This window comes from Barbus barbus, assembly GCF_936440315.1.
Source record: "Barbus barbus genome assembly, chromosome: 2".
NCBI lineage: Eukaryota > Metazoa > Chordata > Actinopteri > Cypriniformes > Cyprinidae > Barbus > Barbus barbus.
Genome location: NC_136730.1, coordinates 18,948,911 through 18,968,684, shown reverse-complemented (window position 1 = coordinate 18,968,684; position 19,774 = coordinate 18,948,911). Strand labels below are relative to the sequence as shown.

Below are 19,774 nucleotides of genomic sequence, written 5' to 3'. Positions count from 1 at the left end.
AGTTTTGAACTTTGTTCCGAGCGGATAACCGGTTCATGTGGCGCAATTCAAAGCGTCATGCCGTTTCATTCCGCTTTGGCCCATAAACATTATATCAAACTCATATCATTTATCGAGGAAAATTACATTGCGATAATCATCGTTATCGAATTATCGCCCAGCCCTAATCTAAAGGCTCTAAAGACCAATAGCAATAAGTATATTAGTGTTCACGCAAATGCATGAATGCATGATAATGTTCTGTTTATTATAAGCACACTCTGCAGTTATGTTGTCTCCCGCTTTAAATGCTCGAGCTCTTTAAAGTCCGGTGGATTGTGATTATTTTTTTTTTTTTTTTTTTTTTATTATTTTGCTTCCTTTTATGTTAAGCACTTTGAATTACCATTGTGTATGAAGTGGGCTATATAAATAAACTTGCCTTGCCTTGATTGGCTGGCAATGTTTTTATCATTGATCAGCTGGAAAAAATAGTTCTGAAATAATTTCAACGATGTTGTTCCTCTGTGTCGTTATTGCACTAGTTGTGACGTGGACTTCCTTGTTCTTATAGAATTAGAACAGTTATTAAAACTTTGTTATGATTAATTATGAGAATATTTATATTTTATAGATTAATATAAACATTTTGCCCATATATATGTTCATACATTTTTTGGTCTCTACATGATCCATGAAATTTATTTTGATGAATGATAATTAATCTCTGTTTGGCAAAATTGGAAATGTTCACATTATTGAAACCTTAACAATAAATGCCTATGAAAAACCTTTAATTAACACAAGTTAATGACAACCATAAAGTCTCTATGCTTATGGCCTTTAAATTATTTAATATAATATGCTGCCTTACCTGTTACATCTTGCTCTGTGGCTTTTGCCAGTTTTCTTTTTTTTTGTTAATCATCTAGTGCATCAAAAAGTATAGTACTTTAAGCTTTATTTAACACAAATGTGTACAGTAGTTATGGGAATTCTGTGTGGTTCTGCCACAAAACCAGTTACCTGCAATCCTGCTGTATTGTAAACAAATGTATTTACTGTATCACTATTACTTATCTTCACTTTAGCCTTTGTTGGTCTTTATCCAGTCTGGGTCAGCTGGGTTCATACTGTGCTGTGGCACATTTGCTCTGATGGTATTAGCCTTCGCCTCTCCGCTTTGCTTTTAGGACAAACCCAAAGGCTCCGCTGGCTCTATGGTTCAGGGCCTGATGCTATCAGAGTCAGGAGACCTACAACTCAGACTCTGTTGTGTACACTTATCCCTTTCCTCAGGGCTGCTTTGCACGCGTATGTGTGTGTGTCCTGTCCTGCTCATGCAGTAGTGCTGATTCTAGTACGCCTCCACTAGAGACACTGTGTGGAATTGTATCCAGATTTTCCGTCTCAGACTGTTTGAGGGTAATTTACCACCCAATCCCATTAGCCCGTGACGGATATAGAATGTAGTCTTAGAAAATGGCTGTTAAATCTGCCTTGCAGTGTTTGTTTTGTGCCATAAGCTATTATAAACGGTTCTTTAATTATTTTTGGGTGTTAGGTGGAAATTTTGTCACAAATCCTGATATATTATTACAACTTTTAACTCTCATTGGTTATGAAAAACCACTGAATACATGTCTGCTTTTTGAAATAGATTTTTACATTACTTCTGCTCAACAGTGTAATTTAAGGGTCATAATCTACTGTTCAGAAGTTTAGTGTAAGTTTTTTTTTTTTTTTTTTTTTTTTTTTTAGAGGAATTAATCCTTTTAATCAGCAAGCTTGCATTAAATTGGAATTGAGTGACATTAAAAACATTTCTAATGTTACAAAAATTTCTATTTCAAATAGGTGCTTTGAGTGATTTATTCATGAAAGAATTCTGAAAATATATAAAAATATCAAGCAACATAACTGTTTTTAACATTGGTAATAATAAGAAACATTTCTTGAGCACCAAATCAGTATATTATAATGATTTCTGAAGGTTCATTTGATGCTGAAGACTGGAGTAATGATGCGGAAAAGTCCGCTTTTTCATCACTGCAATAAATTACGAATATATTATAATAAAACAATTATTGTATATTGGAAAAAAAATATTTGGCAATATTACTACTTTTACTGTATTATCAAAAAATGCAACCATGGTGAGCATACGACTCCTTTCAAAAACATAAAAAAATCTTTAGAAAAATCCTGTATTTTAAACGGTATTGTCCATACAAAACGAATTCAGTACTGTCTATATGAACAGGTAACTGAGGGCAGTCTCTTCCTCCAACTAGTGATATCCTTCAGTAATGTCTGTATCCATAGTTACACACAACAGCAAAAACAAGATTTTGTTGCATTTTTATGGATTAAATCTAAACACTTTTAAGCAACTACACTTTCTCCGCCTCCTAAACACTTAAAATGTCTTTGTTTCCTTCTCCGACCACTCAATACCACAGTTTTCTGACATTTTTCATAACCTGAGAGATGTTGGAAATCCTATCACTGGTGATGGCACAACAAAGCATGTGCCTTATTCCATACGCGTGTCAATGACACAATAGGCGACCAGTTTTCGACTACATTTCAGTCCATGCAGTGCACATCAAATGAACTCGCTATAAAAATATGATTGTGGTGACTCAGGTCTCCTGTAACTCTGGCTGAGATTGATGGAACAAGAACATCTGCAAAGGTTATGCACACGTCACTCTAGTTTCACATGATCCTTCAGAAATCATTCTAATATGCTTATTTGGTGTTTAAAAAAATTCTTATCAATGCTGAAAACGGTTCTGCTTAATATATTTTTGAAAATGTATTCTTTGAGGATGGAAAGTAAAAAAAATATATATTTTATTTGAAATAGAAAGATAGTATCACACTTAATCAGTTTAATGCATCCTTGTGTAGTAAAAGTGTTCATTTCTTACTGACCCCCAAATTTTGAATGTTATTGTACATTTAGGTCCATGCTCAAATAGCTTTATTATTCTGGGTGATAAAGGATTGACTGCTCCCGCAAACATGTGCATGCATAACTATTGTAACGTTTGTTTTCAGTGACAAAGTACTGTAGACAAGTTTACTTGTTCTAGCACATGTCCAAGTTTCTCAATTGCAAGCTTGTTTGTGTTTATTTTACTGAAGAGCAAAATAGAGGGAGGCAGTTCTGTTTTGTTTTACTTGTTTGCTTTGTCTGGAGTTTTTCAGCATGCAGTACATCTTTGTTTTGTCCTGTAGTACAGCTGAATCTTAACAAGCCGGTGGCCCATAAATATGGGATTGGTCAAAAACCTCATGTTCACTTGAGTTATTTTGGTGCTAGATAAGTGCAGGCCCTCTTTCTGTTTATTGTCTGGCAATGCTGGATGCATGTTCTTTTCATTTTTCTTGTTAATTGATTGTATTTGTAGTTATGATCTCATTGATTGTTGTTCTGGCTCTGTTTTAGGGATTCTTTGGTTTGTATATGTGCTTTCGTGTTTGTGTTGTGTCTTCTGTGGTTTTTGTATTTGCCGTTTGATGATGAAGTGTTTCAGCTTGTGTGTGTGTGTGTGTGTGTGTGTGTGTGTGTGTGTGTGTGTGTGTGTGTGTGTGTAAGGTGAGGAGGTTTGTCCCTGTCTCTGGGCCCCTCCGCAGGCAGCTTCATAGGTATTGTTTTCATGCCATCCGCATAAATTAACCTGTCACACAGACGGCTCTCCTTACCCATGTTCTCCTGGGAGGCCACTCGCACTCACACACACTGCTAACACAGTCGTGCCAACAGAGAGAACATGCTGCCTTCAGAAATGTGATTTTTCACATACTAGCTATCATGATGGTGCTGTATGTTTTTTTTTTTAGGTTACATAAGCTGGTGTTTTATCACTGAAAATGTCCGCTTTCTTAGTGCTGTAGTTCCTAACAGAGAACAAGAAAACGACTGAAAAGTGGGCCACAGTCTGTATTTCACCCTTTTGCAAAGGAGTTTGTGAGGTTCCCAGCAGGCCACCACTTGATTCAAAATTATAATGAAACATGAACCCATGCACAGTCCAGATGTAGGCTATAGTTTGGAACATCAGCTGGACGAGATCAGATATACAACATTTCCCTCCCCTGACTGCTGTGTTTTCCCGTGTTTGTGTTTGCAAATTGTGCGTGTCATTCTCCATGTATGTTAACTGTTCCACATCAGCTAAGTGGAAACTTGGCTTTGATTGTTTTTTTGCGGATGCTGAGAAATGGACAGTGTATCAGTCACTAGATCCTGAGATTTATTAGACCATCAGTTTGTGAACGCTTTCTTTTGCGGGTCAGACAGGCCAGTGAGATGAAAGCCTGAGTGCCAACTGGCTGTTTGAACATGCTTAACAGCATGAAGCTGTTGAGATGAGACCAATCTGAAATTATTGTTAGGATATGTTAGAAGGTCAGTCTGTATCATTGTTACTTGCTGCCTTATTCTGTGTGATAAGAAATATTTAAATTTACTGAAAGAAGTCAGAATGAAGTGTTTTCACTAGCAAAATTGGCTTGTATCTCAAGTTTTGAAATGTAAAATCTATGAATTACTCAATCATACTCAAATTCTTGGCTTGCTATTAATTTAAGTTAAGCTTAAAATCTTGTTTGCGGTTTTCTTTAAAGAAATTGCTAAATTATTGAGTAATAGAGTAGTGTAAGATCACAGAAATGTTCGTTTCTGCAACACATTCATCTCATATGAACAATTTCAGTATGTAAGTGGAATTAAGTTTATGACATTAACATTAGGAGCAAATGTAGTTGTTCTTATAAAGCCATACATGTTAATTAACAAGTAACTGAAAAGGAAAAATGTAGGCCATTGACATTGCAGTCGATTGTAAGTAGGGGCAGTGTTTAAACAACTTCAGCATAATGTCACCTGAGAGAAGTTATATTTTAGGAATATAAGAATATTTTAGGAAAGCTTCCCTTTTAAAATGCTTTTAAAACTACCGAAACACAAAGATTCTCCATAGACTTGCATTAAATAAAAAAGCTTGTCTTGGATTGTTAGTAACATTTTAAGGTGAAGCTTAGTGGCAGACCCATTGTAAATGAAATGTAAACTCATATCAGAAACAGCCTAAAATGAAATTTTAAGCCTAATCATGTAATCTCTGCCGAGTTTTAGAAGGCTGTATCGGTTTTATTTTTCACTCGTTGTTTTTTGTGTGCTGTTGACGTTCTTTTGAAATATTCTTGAATTTGATTTTTCTTTGCTTTGGTTTGTTTTTTATTCTCAGTGTAAGAAGACACACATTCCTTACAGAGATAGCAAGCTGACACGGCTCCTCAAAGACTCTCTCGGTGGAAACTGCCGAACTGTGATGATCGCGAACGTCAGCCCGTCCTCGTTCTCCTATGAAGATACGCACAACACTCTCAAATATGCCAACCGCGCCAAGGAGATCAAATCCACTGTAAGTCCTACACATACAAGCGCAGCTTCAGGAGGCTCCCGACCAACAACATGCCTCAAATCACCCATGAGTTCACCACGTCCAAAGATCGTATCAAAGCATCATTATAATATAGATCATATTTCTGATTCGGTCTCTCCCTGTATTTCAGCTGAGGAGTAACGTGATGAGCTTGGACAGTCACATTGGCCAGTATGCTGTCATCTGTGAAAAGCAGAAAGCTGAGGTAAAAATAAAGACTCAATGAATCTCATCCTTAATTATGTCTTAATGTGGAACTATTTACTTTGTAAATCTGGTTTGCTTCTCCTGTTAGGTGAGATGGGTCTTATCCACATGAGTCTAGTTTGTCTAATTGTGTGTGTGTGTGCTTGCAGATTGTCATGCTGAAACAGAAACTCAAAGAGTATGAAGAGCGGAAGGTGGAGGTTCCTGCCCTTAATCCAATCCCCGTCCAGAGGAGAGCTGAATTTGAGAAGTAAGCAGCACGTGTGTCTACGTTCAGTCCAAAAGTGTGCACTCATGCAACACAGCAAACTCTATTTGCAGGCACCAGCATGCGTCTTGAGACCTGTGTTTTTGTTTGTTTAGATGTTGTTTATTTTATGCCATGTGTGATGCGCTGCTCTTTAACACTGTCCTTTGAAACTTTGAATACGCCTCAATTATTCATGAGTAAGAGTACACAGGACAAAGCCAGACACCATTGCAGGTGGAGGTCTCCTTACCTCTGCATTTTTCATCAGGCCCAGTGGAGAGTGGAGGCTTGTGCTTTGTGTTTTCCTCTGTTTCTTTAATTTTTCACTTTTTTTTTTTTTTTTTTTTTTTTTCCTCTTTCCTTTTATTTATTTATTTTTTTTGGTTTATTGCTTGTTTTAGACAGGAAATGTATCACAGTTTTGCTACACGTCCCACTGCCCCACCCCTCAGCCTCTAGATTCAGTCGTTCCGTTTTTTGTGTGTGTGGTTCTCGTCAGCAAAAACCGCCGCAGCATCCATAGATTGGAGGGAGAAAATGAAAGACAGACAGGGAGGAGAGAAAGAGGGAAAATGGCAAGGGTGGGAGGGACGATGAGGAAGGAGGAGGGGAAAAAGCTGAATGAGTCCCACTACGTGTTTCATTCACCGGCATCAGAATTCACAACTTGCCGAGCGAGTGAGAGAGAGGGGGAGAGGTGCTTAGTGGCGCCCGCATTAATAATGCAGGAGTCTGGCAGTGTCGGCGCTGCACCAACATTATGGCCCCAAATACAGCCTCTGCACTTTCTCTCTCTCTCTCTCTCTCTCAATGGACTTTTTTTTTTATTTCATTTTTTTTTTTTAATCAAAACTAATACCGCCCACACACAGTTCAGGTGATATCTCAAAGCATTCATTGAGGAGCCGTATGATGTTTTGCAAAAGGCTGTGTTGGAGTATTGAAGGCTCTCGGTGGAGGGTACGTGTTTGAATGAGAGCACGAAGGCCTATATTAAATAAAAGAGAAAAAGTTGCAGTAAGGTGAAAATGCGACTTGCACTATCATTCAAAAGTTTGAGTTAGTATTATGTATTCTCTTATGTTCACCAAGGCTGCATTTATTTGATTATAAATAAAGTATTAGTGAAATATTAACTTTTTTTTATTTTAATACATTTTAAAATGTAAGTCATAGCTGTAATGGCAAAGCTGAATTATCAGTCTTCAGTGTTGCATGATGCTTTAGAAATCATTCTGTTTATCAAGAATCATTTGTTATCATCAGTATTAAAAACAATTGAGCTGCTTAATGTTTCTGTTGAAATTGATTCCTTTTTTTAGTATTAAATGAACTGAATTTATTTGAAATACAGTTTTCTTTATCAATCTTTATAATGACTTTTAATCAATTTAATGAATCCTTGCTGAATAAAAGTATTAATTTAAAAAAATACAATCTTGCAGACCCCAGACTTTTTTTTAACAATACTGTACTCCGGAACTAAACTAGATAATTAAGACTGGCAGCTGGCTTGATACATTTTTCTGAGCTTTGATTGTAATTGAATTACTGTGCACATGTTTGTCTTTTACTCTTTATTAACTGATGTTGGGTCAACAATTTAATTTAAACCAATTCTATTGCACATTTTTGTTTTATTTTAGTTTGCTTATTTTTTTATGTTTAGCGGATAGTATAATGAGGAAATTGACAGTAAGGTGCAAGGAGAAAAGACTTTGACATGACCCAGACTGCACTCGAACCCAGGTCCCTATGAGTGCATGACCTCTTATAGGTCAGGAGCAGTGCAGTGTTCTCTGTGCCTCAGTTATGAAATCTTTTTTTTTAATATATATATATTTTATATGGATAATGCAAAGAGGATCAGAAATCATAGTGAAGTGCCGCCTTTGTGTTCTGCAGCGTATACATTAACTACCATTCAACTTCTATAACGCAGAACTTGAGAGGGGAAGTGAGAGTGGCATCCTCTGAATAGAGACAATAACACAATGTCTTTTGTGTTTTGCAGGATATCTGAGTCCCTGCGCAGCGTGTTTGCCGCACGTCTGCAGGTCCGTAAAGAACATCTGAACATCGAGAAGCAGCTGAATGAAAACAGGCTGACTCTGATACACAGGGAGCTGTGGCATCAGCAGAGTCTGATCTTCTTCCCTGACAGCAGGGTCGAACGGGTAACAACGCTGATCCATACACACACAAGGTTGTTTAAAACTTAGTGATTTTCAGTAAAAAAAATTCATTCAGCAAATAGTATTAAGTTGATGACGTTTTATAATGTTACAACACACACAAAAAATATTTAAATGATTTTTAAGAAAAAAGCTCTTAAGCTTCTTAAGCACCTAATAAGCACATTTAGTGCCACCACAGGAATAAATTACAATTTTAGATATATTAAATTTCAAAAAACCGTGAAATTATTACAATTAAAAACAACATTACTATTTTGATTCTATTTTGAGCAAATAAATGCAACCGTGGTAAGCATAAGAGACTTGTGTTTGGTATTGTACGTTATAAAAATTTCCGCCAACCATGCTCAAAATGTAATTTTTGTCTATAAATGATAAACGACTGGAAAAGTTACAGAAATTCATTGTTCGGTATGTGTGTGAAGCCTGATTTAGTCATTGTTTCTTTTAGGCCACCTGTAAGTATGAGCGTAAACTGGCCTCCCTGAAGTGTCATCGGGAGCACTTGCACAAACGCTTGATGGAGAGTGAAAAGCACTTCCAGGAGAACGAGGGATGGCTTCACCGCATCGAAAACGAGATGAAGCTGCTTGGACATGAAGGACATTCTCCAGAGGTCAGGGCTGGGTCACTTTTACTTCAGATTAGGGCTGCATGGGAAGTATACATGTGGTGGCAGAAATGTCAAAGTTTCTGCTGCACTCAAATAAAAAAACTTTAGCACACACTCCAAAATGTATCACAGACGTGCTCTTCCAGTGTAGGCTGCTTTGTTAATTGTAATGAGAGCGATGTAATTTTGACTCTTTGTCATGCTGCTAGCATCTGGTGTAGGTAGTGTAAGGGGGATGTTCACATAGAAAGCGTTTTTGAGTTTAAAAATGTAAAACACAAGCTGTTTGAATAGGAAAAAAAATTTAAGGTCTAGAGACATGTTTTAAAAAAAACGATTTTATTACTTTATGAAGTACTTTGTTAATTTGAAAATGCTATTGCACTGATGGCCAGATTTATCATTCATCTGTTTTGAATATCTTACCTTCAGGGTTATCTATAAAAAAAAAGAATTTTAAGAAGTTAGTAGACTCTTGGAAAATAGACATCACTTTATGTAATATATAAAACATTGTGAGTTTGAATTTGCAGCAAAAATAGCTGTATTGTATGTCGTGATATAAGAATTTGTCATACTGCCTACCCCTGCAACAGATCTATGTTGTTTTTTGTCCTTCAGCTTATCGTGATATTTCTTTATTTGAGGGCTCATTTCAGTCCCGGAGTGGACAGCCTTGGCCTGTTATCCCTTTTGAAATGCCATTATTGAATGTTTTCATGTTTTCTACCCGAGCATTGAAGCTCTAGGGTGCCAGTCTGCAGTGTTGCGATGTCTGAGGCAGACATGATCCTCAGAGGCCCTGAATAGCAGAGCTATTCTTCAGCTCATCAGACAGCCAAATACACTTAAAGAGGGCTAGTATTCTGGAAGAACTGGCATAAATTGCAACTCTATATCTTAATATACCTGGGCCTTTGTTAATTTGGCAGTGACATTTTTCTGAAGCAAATTACATATTTTGCAGCCACACACGCTATTAATCAGTCTGCATGTAGGAGACGAACATTCATCAACCGATTATTAAAAAAAAAAAAAAAAAAAAAACATCAAAAATCACTGTTTGTCAGTGGTTTTCTTGGACAAGCTGAAAATATTGTGTAATCTTTGTTTTTGCCCTCATTTGTGGCCTTTTGATAGACACTATGACCATTTTCTCTCTCATTTAGCTCCTCTCTCCATTTCCCCACCGGAGGATGTCTTAATAAAAGAAAAATCAATGCTTTTCCTTCACTCCCTACAGCTGCTTACCTAAATCCACACCTCTTTTCTCGCTCTTTTTGCTCTCCTGTTTTTTTTTTCCTGGAAGTAGAACGGAGTAGTGACGCACCCGCCCATCAAATGTTCTGTGCTGTGCTGTTTTGCGTTTTCTTGCGTCAGAGGGGGTAGAAGACTCCTCCGAAGGTGCATTTTCTGTGAGACAGAAAGAAAACAAGAAGCTAGACTAAAAACAACATCTAAGCCTTTTCATCATTTTTGTAGTGTCTTGCCTATGTTGCTTTTCTCATTATAGCGCATAGAGATGGTTTAATCTCGTCGTTCTCTTCTTCACCCAGAAAGCCATGACAGTCTCACTCCTGAGCTTGATATTCTATTTAAAATTTGCCATCTAATAGATGGAAGACTGTCCCTACCTGTGACATGATTTATGCTATATGCATGATTTGTGTTGACGGTGTAAAATGAATTGTCAATACTGTTGATTTTAATACATGACTTTTGTCTATTTCATAAATAGCTTGTCATTGAGTTGATCTTTTTTTTTTTTTTTTTTTTTTTTTCATTGGTCACTTGTCTTTAGAGAGCATAAGCATCTCTGATTTAAACTTCAGCAGCAAAATTAGATTTGGTGTTTTTTTTTTTTTTCTCAAAGAAGCGTAAATTATTTCAATGAATTCATAACTGTTTTAAAGATTTGTTGGCATCATCACTCAAATCTACATTTTTAATTTATAAAAATTATGAATGTCAATTGAATAAAAACAAAATGATGCAAATGAACTGTAAATCAATATTTGCTTAGTACAGCCCCCAAATTAATATTTCAAATATGTTAGTTTTACAAAAGCGTTGAATAGACAATGAGTAATGTCTATTCTAATTTTTTCCATATTGTATAGCGCAAGCCTGTTACGTTTCCTTTTTAATTAATTGCATAAATTAGTACATTCATTTTAGAGGCCTAATTAAAATGTTGTGGTAAACATTCAACTAAATACTAATTTTATTGCTGAGTGTATTGCTGTTATTGGTGCGTGTCAAATATCATTCTTGTTTATTTTAACTATATTGCATTTTCATCCCAACTGAATGTTCTATTAAAAGCATGATGTTGATATGCTTAGCGATAGCTTTAATATCAAGGGGATGGGGATGGAGCTACTGGTTGCTGCAATTATTGTTGCATTTTTCTTTGCATTTCTGCATACAGGCGCTGAAAAGGGAACTGCATTGCCATCAGCTGCAGCTGCAGATCAATGACCTTCAGCAACACATTGAGCACATGAGCCACCTCATCAATGTTCAAGACCAGGAAAACACTCACACGCACAAGTATGAGTCAACACTCGTAGAGGTTTTGCACCAGGTTTCATAATTTTGAGCTTAGTCACCCTGAACCTGTGTTTGTGGGAAACCATGCATTCTTTTATAAGTTCTGGATGGTTCTTTGTAGAAAGTTCTGTGTGTTATTCAGATTAATTTGCAATGTAAATACCTCCAGCTGTATCATTCAACTATGCCACACTTGCTCTCCACCTGACCTGTCAGGTTGGTGAACGCCCTGCTGTCCACCTGCCGTCGACAGCACCTGACGTTGAAGGCCGCGAGCATTGCCACAGATGACGCTGAGTGGGAGGAGCTGGAGCGGCTGGTGCATAGAGAGAGGGGTGTGGTCTGGGCAGACCAGGAGAAAGCAGAGGATAGGGATGATGGTGGCATAGGAAGCACTCATCTACAGCCCATCCTGTCTTTCTCACACCTCGTGTCTCACCAGAGCACGCCATGCAGTGAGTGAAATCTTGATGAAATAGTCTTTCAAAACTTTCAAATTAGAAATGTTTTCTCTTTCTGTAGCAAAATATCTCGCATTTAATGCATAGTCTTTCTTGAAACGTGCTACACTGATGCATAAAGCATTACACCAAAACCTTATCGAGTTAGCTGTCCCAGAATGTCTGACTACTGCACTACCATTCAAAAGTTCGGTGTCAGTAAATTGTTTTGTTTTTTTGTATGTACGTGTGTGTGTGTGTGTGTGTGTGTGTGTGTGTGTGTGTGTATATGTATATATCTTTTTTTTTTTTTTAGTGAGGATGCATTAAATTGATCTAAAGTGACAGTAGAGACATTTATAATGGTACAAAAGATTTCTATTTAGAATAAATGCTGTTCTTTTGAACTTTCTACAAATATATCAAGCAGCAAAGCTTATTTTTAACATTAATGTGAAAAGAGAAATTTCACATGAGAAATGTTTGAGAATCAAATCAGCATATTATAGAATTATTTCTGAAGGATCATGTGACACTGAAGACTTTAGCAATGCCTGCTGGAAATTCACAGGAATATTTTGCGTTTTAAAATATATCAAAATGGAATGTTTTTGACATTTTAATAATTTGTTTTTACTGTATTTGATTAGAACATAAATTACTAACATTTTTAAAAAATCTTACTGACCCTAAATTTTAAATGCTACTGTATGTCTAAAAAAAAAAAGCATTATAATTTTAGCAGATAAACATGACTGCAACCATTTGGCAAATCAATAGATTTTTGTTTTAATTAGTGCTGTCAAACGATTAATCGCATCCAAAATAAGTTTTTGTTTTCATTAGTATATGCATGTGTACTGTGTATATTTATTATGTATATATAAATACACACTCATACAGTATATATTTTGAAAATATTTACATGTGTATATATTTACATTCATATAAATATATTTAAAATATAAACGTGACATATTTTTCTTAAATATATTCATGCATGTGTGTGTTTATTTTTATATATATATATATATATATATATATAAAATATACACTGTAAACACACATACTATGAAAACTAAAACTTTTATTTTGGATGTGATTAATCATTTGACAGCACTAGTTTTAAATATTATTTTTATTTGTATTTTATTTTTTTTTAATGCTGAATATGGTGATTTTAAAATATTTATTTTTATTTATTTAATTTTTTTTATCTTTTATAAAACTGCTATACTTATTTTTTTCTCTCTTTTTGAAATGCTATTTATCTTTCCTGTTTTGGGGTAATGTCCACAGCTGAGGACGCAAGGAAATAGTCCAAAAGATAATGTCAGTAAACTTCCTGTTTCCGAGATGAGCCATCTCATTTGTGTCACACAGCCACCTCATAGTGATCTCATTTTATCTCTGCCTTGTGATTTACTGTTCTCCGTGTCAGTGTAATGTGATCTGCATTGTGTGAACGTTGACAGATGTATGTGTCTTGATTTAAGACGTGTTTAGTTCCTGTGTGATGTATATGCTGGACTGAATAGGAAGGACCAGCACAAATGAATAACAATGCGTTGTCTTCACTCAGGCTCAGAGAAACACACACGCCGAACCTCGCAGTGTCTCAGACCAACACACTTATCTAAAGGTAAACTCATCTCTGTCTCCCCTTTTTCCCCTCAATGTCTGCTTCAATATATTCTGCTGAAGTCATCAATCCAGCTGCCCGAATCTGTCACATTGCTCATACTGACAGCCCATGTGTGTGTTGCACAGTTGTGAAGGCTCAGCAAGATCGTTCAGGCTTTGTAAACTAGCTTTGTTTACAATAGTTCGCTTTCAGTGCATCAATCATTTATCGTTCTCCGTGTGAGCATCAAAATAAAATAGTGCTTCGTTAAGAGTCAAATCATGTCAGTGCCTTAAATAAAAGTAAAAATGAAACTTAATTATGCAAATAACTTTATTTTAGCACAGAGTTCTCCATGCTGACCAAATGAAATACAAAAACAAGCTTTTCACAGGATGTAGTGAATCGAGGTGTGGGAGAAAGGGGAAAAGGAAGAGAGGAAAGCTTGGGGAAATTGAAGGAGTGGTGAGTTATTGCTCAGTAAATGGAGAGTAATGATATTTGCTGCAGAACAGGTGTTCCTCATTTGATTGAGACACGCTGTGGGAAATACACACATTTCAGGAAAATACAGAGACCTGCAAAGAAGAAAAAGAGGGAAGTGGGGGAAAACAGACGGATACTGTTAAGAATTATGTTTGGAAAAAATGTATTGTAAACTTCTGCATTGATAGAATTGGAATATTTTGCATTGTCGAGCATAGTATTTATTAGAAACAAATTTCCTATGTCTATAATTCCTCATTTTTGACAAGGACGTTGGGGTATTTCTGTTGTTTTTTTTTTTTTGTTTTTGTTTTTTACTTTTTCCCCCCTGTCCAATGATTGTTTAATTTTTTATGATTAATTTCAAACACCATATGGGATTTGACTAGGTCAGGACAGTGTAAAAGTTCATTTTCAGTGGAAGCAAATGGAGCTTTATGAAAATGATGAAAAATGTTGTTTGCTGCCTGAAAAGAAACATAAAATGTGATGCATATCTCACACAAAAATGGTGTTCAGGTTTTTATCAGTCCTCTGGGGGACACATTTTTTTTTTTAAATCACGTTTACAAGTTTCCAGGCTGTTCTATTGAGCTATTGTAAGGACAAACTAGTCCCTGGCTCTGCAAGATTTCATTGTAGCCACTTAGAGAATAAATGCAATATTCATAACCTCTAGATTCGTTTCTTTTGTTAAAAACATAAAATATAGCATTTATTCCTTTTATGCAGATATCAGTTCACACAAATTTTCTGTTCGTTTCTATGTGTTTGTGTAACTGATCTGTCCTATTTTTGTACATTTTCAGATTTACACCAAAATACATTTGCTACTACTTTTTTTAAAGAGATGTTTATTTTCAAGTTTCCCAATTTCAAACAAGTCCTGCTTGCATTCATGCAGCAGAAAATAAGAGCTGTGTTCAAGTCGTCCTGATCTGCGTTCCCTACTTAAAGACAATAGAGATGGAGCCCTCTCTGCAGGAACCGAAAGAGATACAGAGATTCAAAGAGAGGGTTATGAATGAACCTCCGCCCCACCCCCACCATCGACGCGCTTCATGACGATACCATCGCTGCACTCGTGCTCAAGTGCTCGGTGGAGAGAGAGAGCGAGAGCGTGAAAGGGTGGAAAATAGTGATGGAATAGAGGACAGAAGCAGGAGGGGTCACGTGTCAACGCGCACGAGACTGCCTCTCAGACTTAAGCCTGCGGTCTGTTTCTTTCCATTCTCCTTCCTTTCATTGCTTTTACTCATCTTTCATGTTTTTGTCTGTGCGCTGCTTATTTTTTAATCAATCATTCTTCATATCTCCATTGTCTCTCTCTCTCCTCCTCACCTCGCCATCTACGTCTAGCCTCTCAGTAGCGCCGACCCTCCGCCCTTCCGAAATTCATTCATAAAATCATTGCAGGGAGGGGGAGCTATTACATATAGTATGAAACGCTCCTGGATTGGGCGAGGACGATTCTGCAATAAAAAGAGAGCAAGCAATGAGAGAGTGAGAGCCAGGCGACCCTAATCCGCAGTGGCTTCCTCCAGAAATAGCTCCTCATGCATGTTTTAATCCCACCAGCCAAAAATACGCCACCCAGAGCACTCTGCCACCAATTACTGATTGCACCTATGCCTCTGCTCTGGGCCATACATGACTGTCTGCCGCCCATCCTCTCTCGGTGTTGTGTTTTTTTCTTTGCTTTGTCACCTGATCACCCTGTGCCTCTCAAATGAAGTTCTATCGCCTGTGTTTTACAGCTGCCAGCTTCGAGAGGCCGTCGAAGCAAAGCGCAGTCGCTCTAACTTTCATAAGAGGCGTTTTCAGTTCTCAAACTTTCTTTTGCTAAAAAAGTGAGTATAGTTAGTCATTAACAGGATGTCAGGTCCTCTCCCATGCAATCCAGATTTCTGAGAATCAGCACTGACTCAGAGAGATGGCTGTGTGTCAACAGTTTAACCAGCAGGAGCTCTGAAGCATCGCGATTGGTCAAGAACACTTAAGATGCAGCCGCAGTGTCTCTCTCTCCCTCGCTTTTCTGCATCGTGTGAGTCAGTGTGCGGCCAGACTGCGACGTGCTCCGGCATACTCTGCCACTCAATATCCAACGTCAGACCAACAGCTTCCTGGTGCCTCCCTTGCCTTCCTCACCCACACACACCCACCGGCACACACATACATGTACTATCTGTCTTGACGGCACAAAAGAACCTGCTCTTTAACAGCACACTGCTCTTGATGTGCTCAAAGATCTCACGTGACAAGCGTGGATAAATTATTCATTGCTGTATGAGTAAATAATGTTTGTGTGTTTCCATCAGTAATGAAAACTTGCGTGTGTGTGAGAGCAAGATGTGTTCAGGAATGTGCTTCACAAATCAGATAACAACAACACAGAGTAATATTATAATATACCAGCTACTTGTGTTGGTCAGAATTCATTCAAACATTAATGGCCCAGTACTTTTTACTCTGGCTAGCACTTTAATTAGAAATTAGAAATATTTGAAAATTTGTGACTGGCATATGTTTAATGCAATCATCTCCAATTCTTGAAACAGGAGTTTTGGTTTCATTAGTGTTTTCGATTATAGTGCTACAGTTTCTCATATAAACTTTACATTATTTTAAAGTGTTGTAGTTGGTATCATTTGATATCATTATCTGACAACAGGTCAATTCCTTCAGTCTGTCTGTCTACCTCTCTGTCTGACTGCCTGTATCTTTCCATCTAATCTGTCTGTCTCTGTCTGACTGTCTGTATCTATCCATCTAATCTGTCTGTCTATCTATCTTTCCATCTAATCTGTCTGTCTATCTATCTGTCTGACTGCCTGTATCTTTCCATCTAATCTGTCTGTCTATCTATCTGTCTGACTGACTGTCTGTATCTGTCCATCTAGTCTGTCTGTCTATCTTTCTGACTGTCTATATCTATCCATCTAATCTGTCTGTCTGACTGACTGTGTATCTATCCATCTAATTTGTCTGTCTGTATCTTTCCATCTAATCTGTCTGTCTGACTGACTGTCTGTATCTGTCCATCTAGTCTGTCTGTCTATCTTTCTGACTGTCTATATCTATCCATCTAATCTGTCTGTCTGTCTCTGTCTGACTGACTGTCTGTATCTATCCATCTAATCTGTCTGTCTCTGTCTGTCTATCTATCTGTCTGACTGTCTGTATCTTTCCATCTAATCTGTCTGTCTGACTGACTGACTGACTGTCTGTATCTATCCATCTAATCTGTCTGTCTCTGTCTGTCTATCTATCTGTCTGACTGTCTGTATCTGTCCATCTAATCTGTCTGTCTATCTGTCTGACTGTCTGTATCTTTCCATCTAATCTGTCTGTCTATCTATCTGTCTGACTGTCTGTATCTTTCCATCTAATCTGTCTGTCTGTCTGACTGTCTGTATCTTTACATCTAATCTGTCTGTCTCTCTATCTGTCTGACTGACTGTATCTTTCCATCTAATCTGTCTGTCTATCTGTCTGTATCTATCCATCTAATCTGTCTGTCTCTCTATCTGACTGTCTGTATCTTTCCATCTAATCTGTCTGTCTATCTGTCTGTCTGACTGTATCTTTCCATCTAATCTGTCTGTCTATCTATCTGACTGTCTGTATCTTTCCATCTAATCTGTCTGTCTGACTGTATCCATCCATCTAATCTGTCTGTCTGTCTATCTGTTTGACTGTCTGTATCTATCCATCTAATTTGTCTGTCTGTATCTTTCCATCTTATCTGTCTGTCTGACTGACTGTCTGTATCTATCGATCTAATCGGTCTGTCTATCTATCTGTCTGACTGTCTGTATCTTTCCATCTAATCTGTCTGTCTATCTGTCTGACTGTCTGTATCTATCCATCTAGTCTGTCTATCTGTCTGACTGTCTGTATCTTTCCATTTAATCTTTCTGTCTGACTGACTGTATCGTTCAATCTAATCTCTGTCTGTCTGACTGACTATCTGTATCTATCCATCTAATCGGTCTGTCTATCTGACTGACTGTCTGTAGCTATCCATCTAATCTGTCTGTCTGTCTGTATCTATCCATCTAATCTGTCTGACTGACTGTCTGTATCTATCCATCTAGTCTGTCTATCTGTCTGACTGTCTGTATCTATCCATCTAGTCTGTCTGTCTATCTGTCTGACTGTCTGTATCCATCTAGTCTGTCTATCTGTCTGACTGTCTGTATCTTTCCATCTAATCTGTCTGTCTGTCTGTCTGTCTGTCTGTCTGACTGACTATCTGTATCTATCCATCTAATCGGTCTGTCTATCTGACTGACTGTCTGTATCTATCCATCTAATCTGTCTGTCTATATATCTGTCTGACTGTATCTATCCATCTAATCTGTCTGTCTATCTGACTGACTGTCTGTATCTATCCATCTAATCTGTTTGTCTATCTGACTGACTGTCTGTATCTTTCCATCTAATGTCTATCTGACTGACTGTCTATCTTTCCATGTAATCGGTCTGTCTATCTGACTGACTGTCTGTATCTATCCATCTAATCTGTTTGTCTGTCTATCTGACTGACTGTCTGTATCTTTCCATCTAATGTCTATCTGACTGACTGTCTGTATCTTTCCATGTAATCGGTCTGTCTATATCTTTCCATCTAATCTGTCTGTCTGTCTATCTGTCTGACTGTCTGTATCTTTCCATCTAATCTGTCTGTCTATCTGACTGACTGTCTGTATCTATCCATCTAATCTGTCTGTCTATCTGTCTGACTGTCTGTATCTATCCATCTAATCTGTCTGTCTCTCTATCTGTCTGTCTGTCTGACTGACTGACTGTATCTTTCCATCTAATCTGTCTGTCTATCTGTCTGTCTGACTGTATCCATCCATCTAATCTGTCTGTCTGTCTATCTGTTTGACTGTCTGTATCTATCCATCTAATTTGTCTGTCTGTATCTTTCCATCTTATCTGTCTGTCTGACTCACTGTCTGTATCTATCGATCTAATCGGTCTGTCTATCTATCTGTCTGACTGTCTGTATCTTTCCATCTAATCTGTCTGTCTGTCTATCTATCTATCTGACTGTCTGTATCTTTCCATCTAATCTGTCTGTCTATCTGTCTGACTGTATCCATCCATCTAATCTGTCTGTCTGTCTATCTGTTTGACTGTCTGTATCTATCCATCTAATTTGTCTGTCTGTATTTTTCCATCTAATCTGTCTGTCTATCTATCTGTCTGACTGACTGTCTGTATCTATCCATCTAATCTGTCTGTCTATCTATCTGTCTGACTGTATGTATCTTTCCATCTAATCTGTCTGTCTGTATCTATCGATCTAATCGGTCTGTCTATCTATCTGTCTGACTGTCTGTATCTTTCCATCTAATCTGTCTGTCTGTCTATCTATCTATCTGACTGTCTGTATCTATCCATCTAATCTGTTTGTCTGTCTATCTGACTGACTGTCTGTATCTTTCCATCTAATGTCTATCTGACTGACTGTCTGTATCTTTCCATATAATCGGTCTGTCTATCTGACTGACTGTCTGTATCTATCCATCTAATCTGTTTGTCTGTCTATCTGACTGACTGTCTGTATCTTTCCATCTAATGTCTATCTGACTGACTGTCTGTATCTTTCCATGTAATCGGTCTGTCTATCTGACTGACTGTCTGTATCTTTCCATCTAATCTGTCTGTCTATATCTATCCATCTAATCTGTCTGTTTGTCTGTCTATCTATCTGTCTGACTGTCTGTATCTTTCCATCTAATCTGTCTGTCTATATCTATCCATCTAATCTGTCTGTCTGTCTGTCTATCTATCTGTCTGTCTGACTGTCTGTATCTTTCCATCTAATCTGTCTGTCTATATCTATCCATCTAATCTGTCTGTCTGTCTGTCTATCTATCTGTCTGACTGCCTGTATCTTTCCATCTAATCTGTCTGTCTATCTGACTGACTGTCTGTATCTATCCATCTAATC

At 37.4% G+C, this 19,774-nt stretch overlaps 1 protein-coding gene across 1 annotated transcript in view; it reads left to right on the top strand.

Moving 5' to 3' along the window:
- Positions 1-19,774, top strand: part of LOC306844155 (kinesin-like protein KIF18A) — a 30,704-nt gene that overhangs the window by 4,492 nt on the left and 6,438 nt on the right. Inside the window, exons 7-14 of the mRNA XM_079376102.1 lie at positions 5,241-5,417; positions 5,569-5,643; positions 5,795-5,895; positions 7,910-8,072; positions 8,545-8,709; positions 11,138-11,259; positions 11,476-11,714; positions 13,282-13,341. Of these exons, the coding sequence (XP_079232228.1) occupies positions 5,241-5,417; positions 5,569-5,643; positions 5,795-5,895; positions 7,910-8,072; positions 8,545-8,709; positions 11,138-11,259; positions 11,476-11,714; positions 13,282-13,341 (1,102 nt within the window). The remainder of the gene's footprint in view (positions 1-5,240; positions 5,418-5,568; positions 5,644-5,794; positions 5,896-7,909; positions 8,073-8,544; positions 8,710-11,137; positions 11,260-11,475; positions 11,715-13,281; positions 13,342-19,774) is intronic.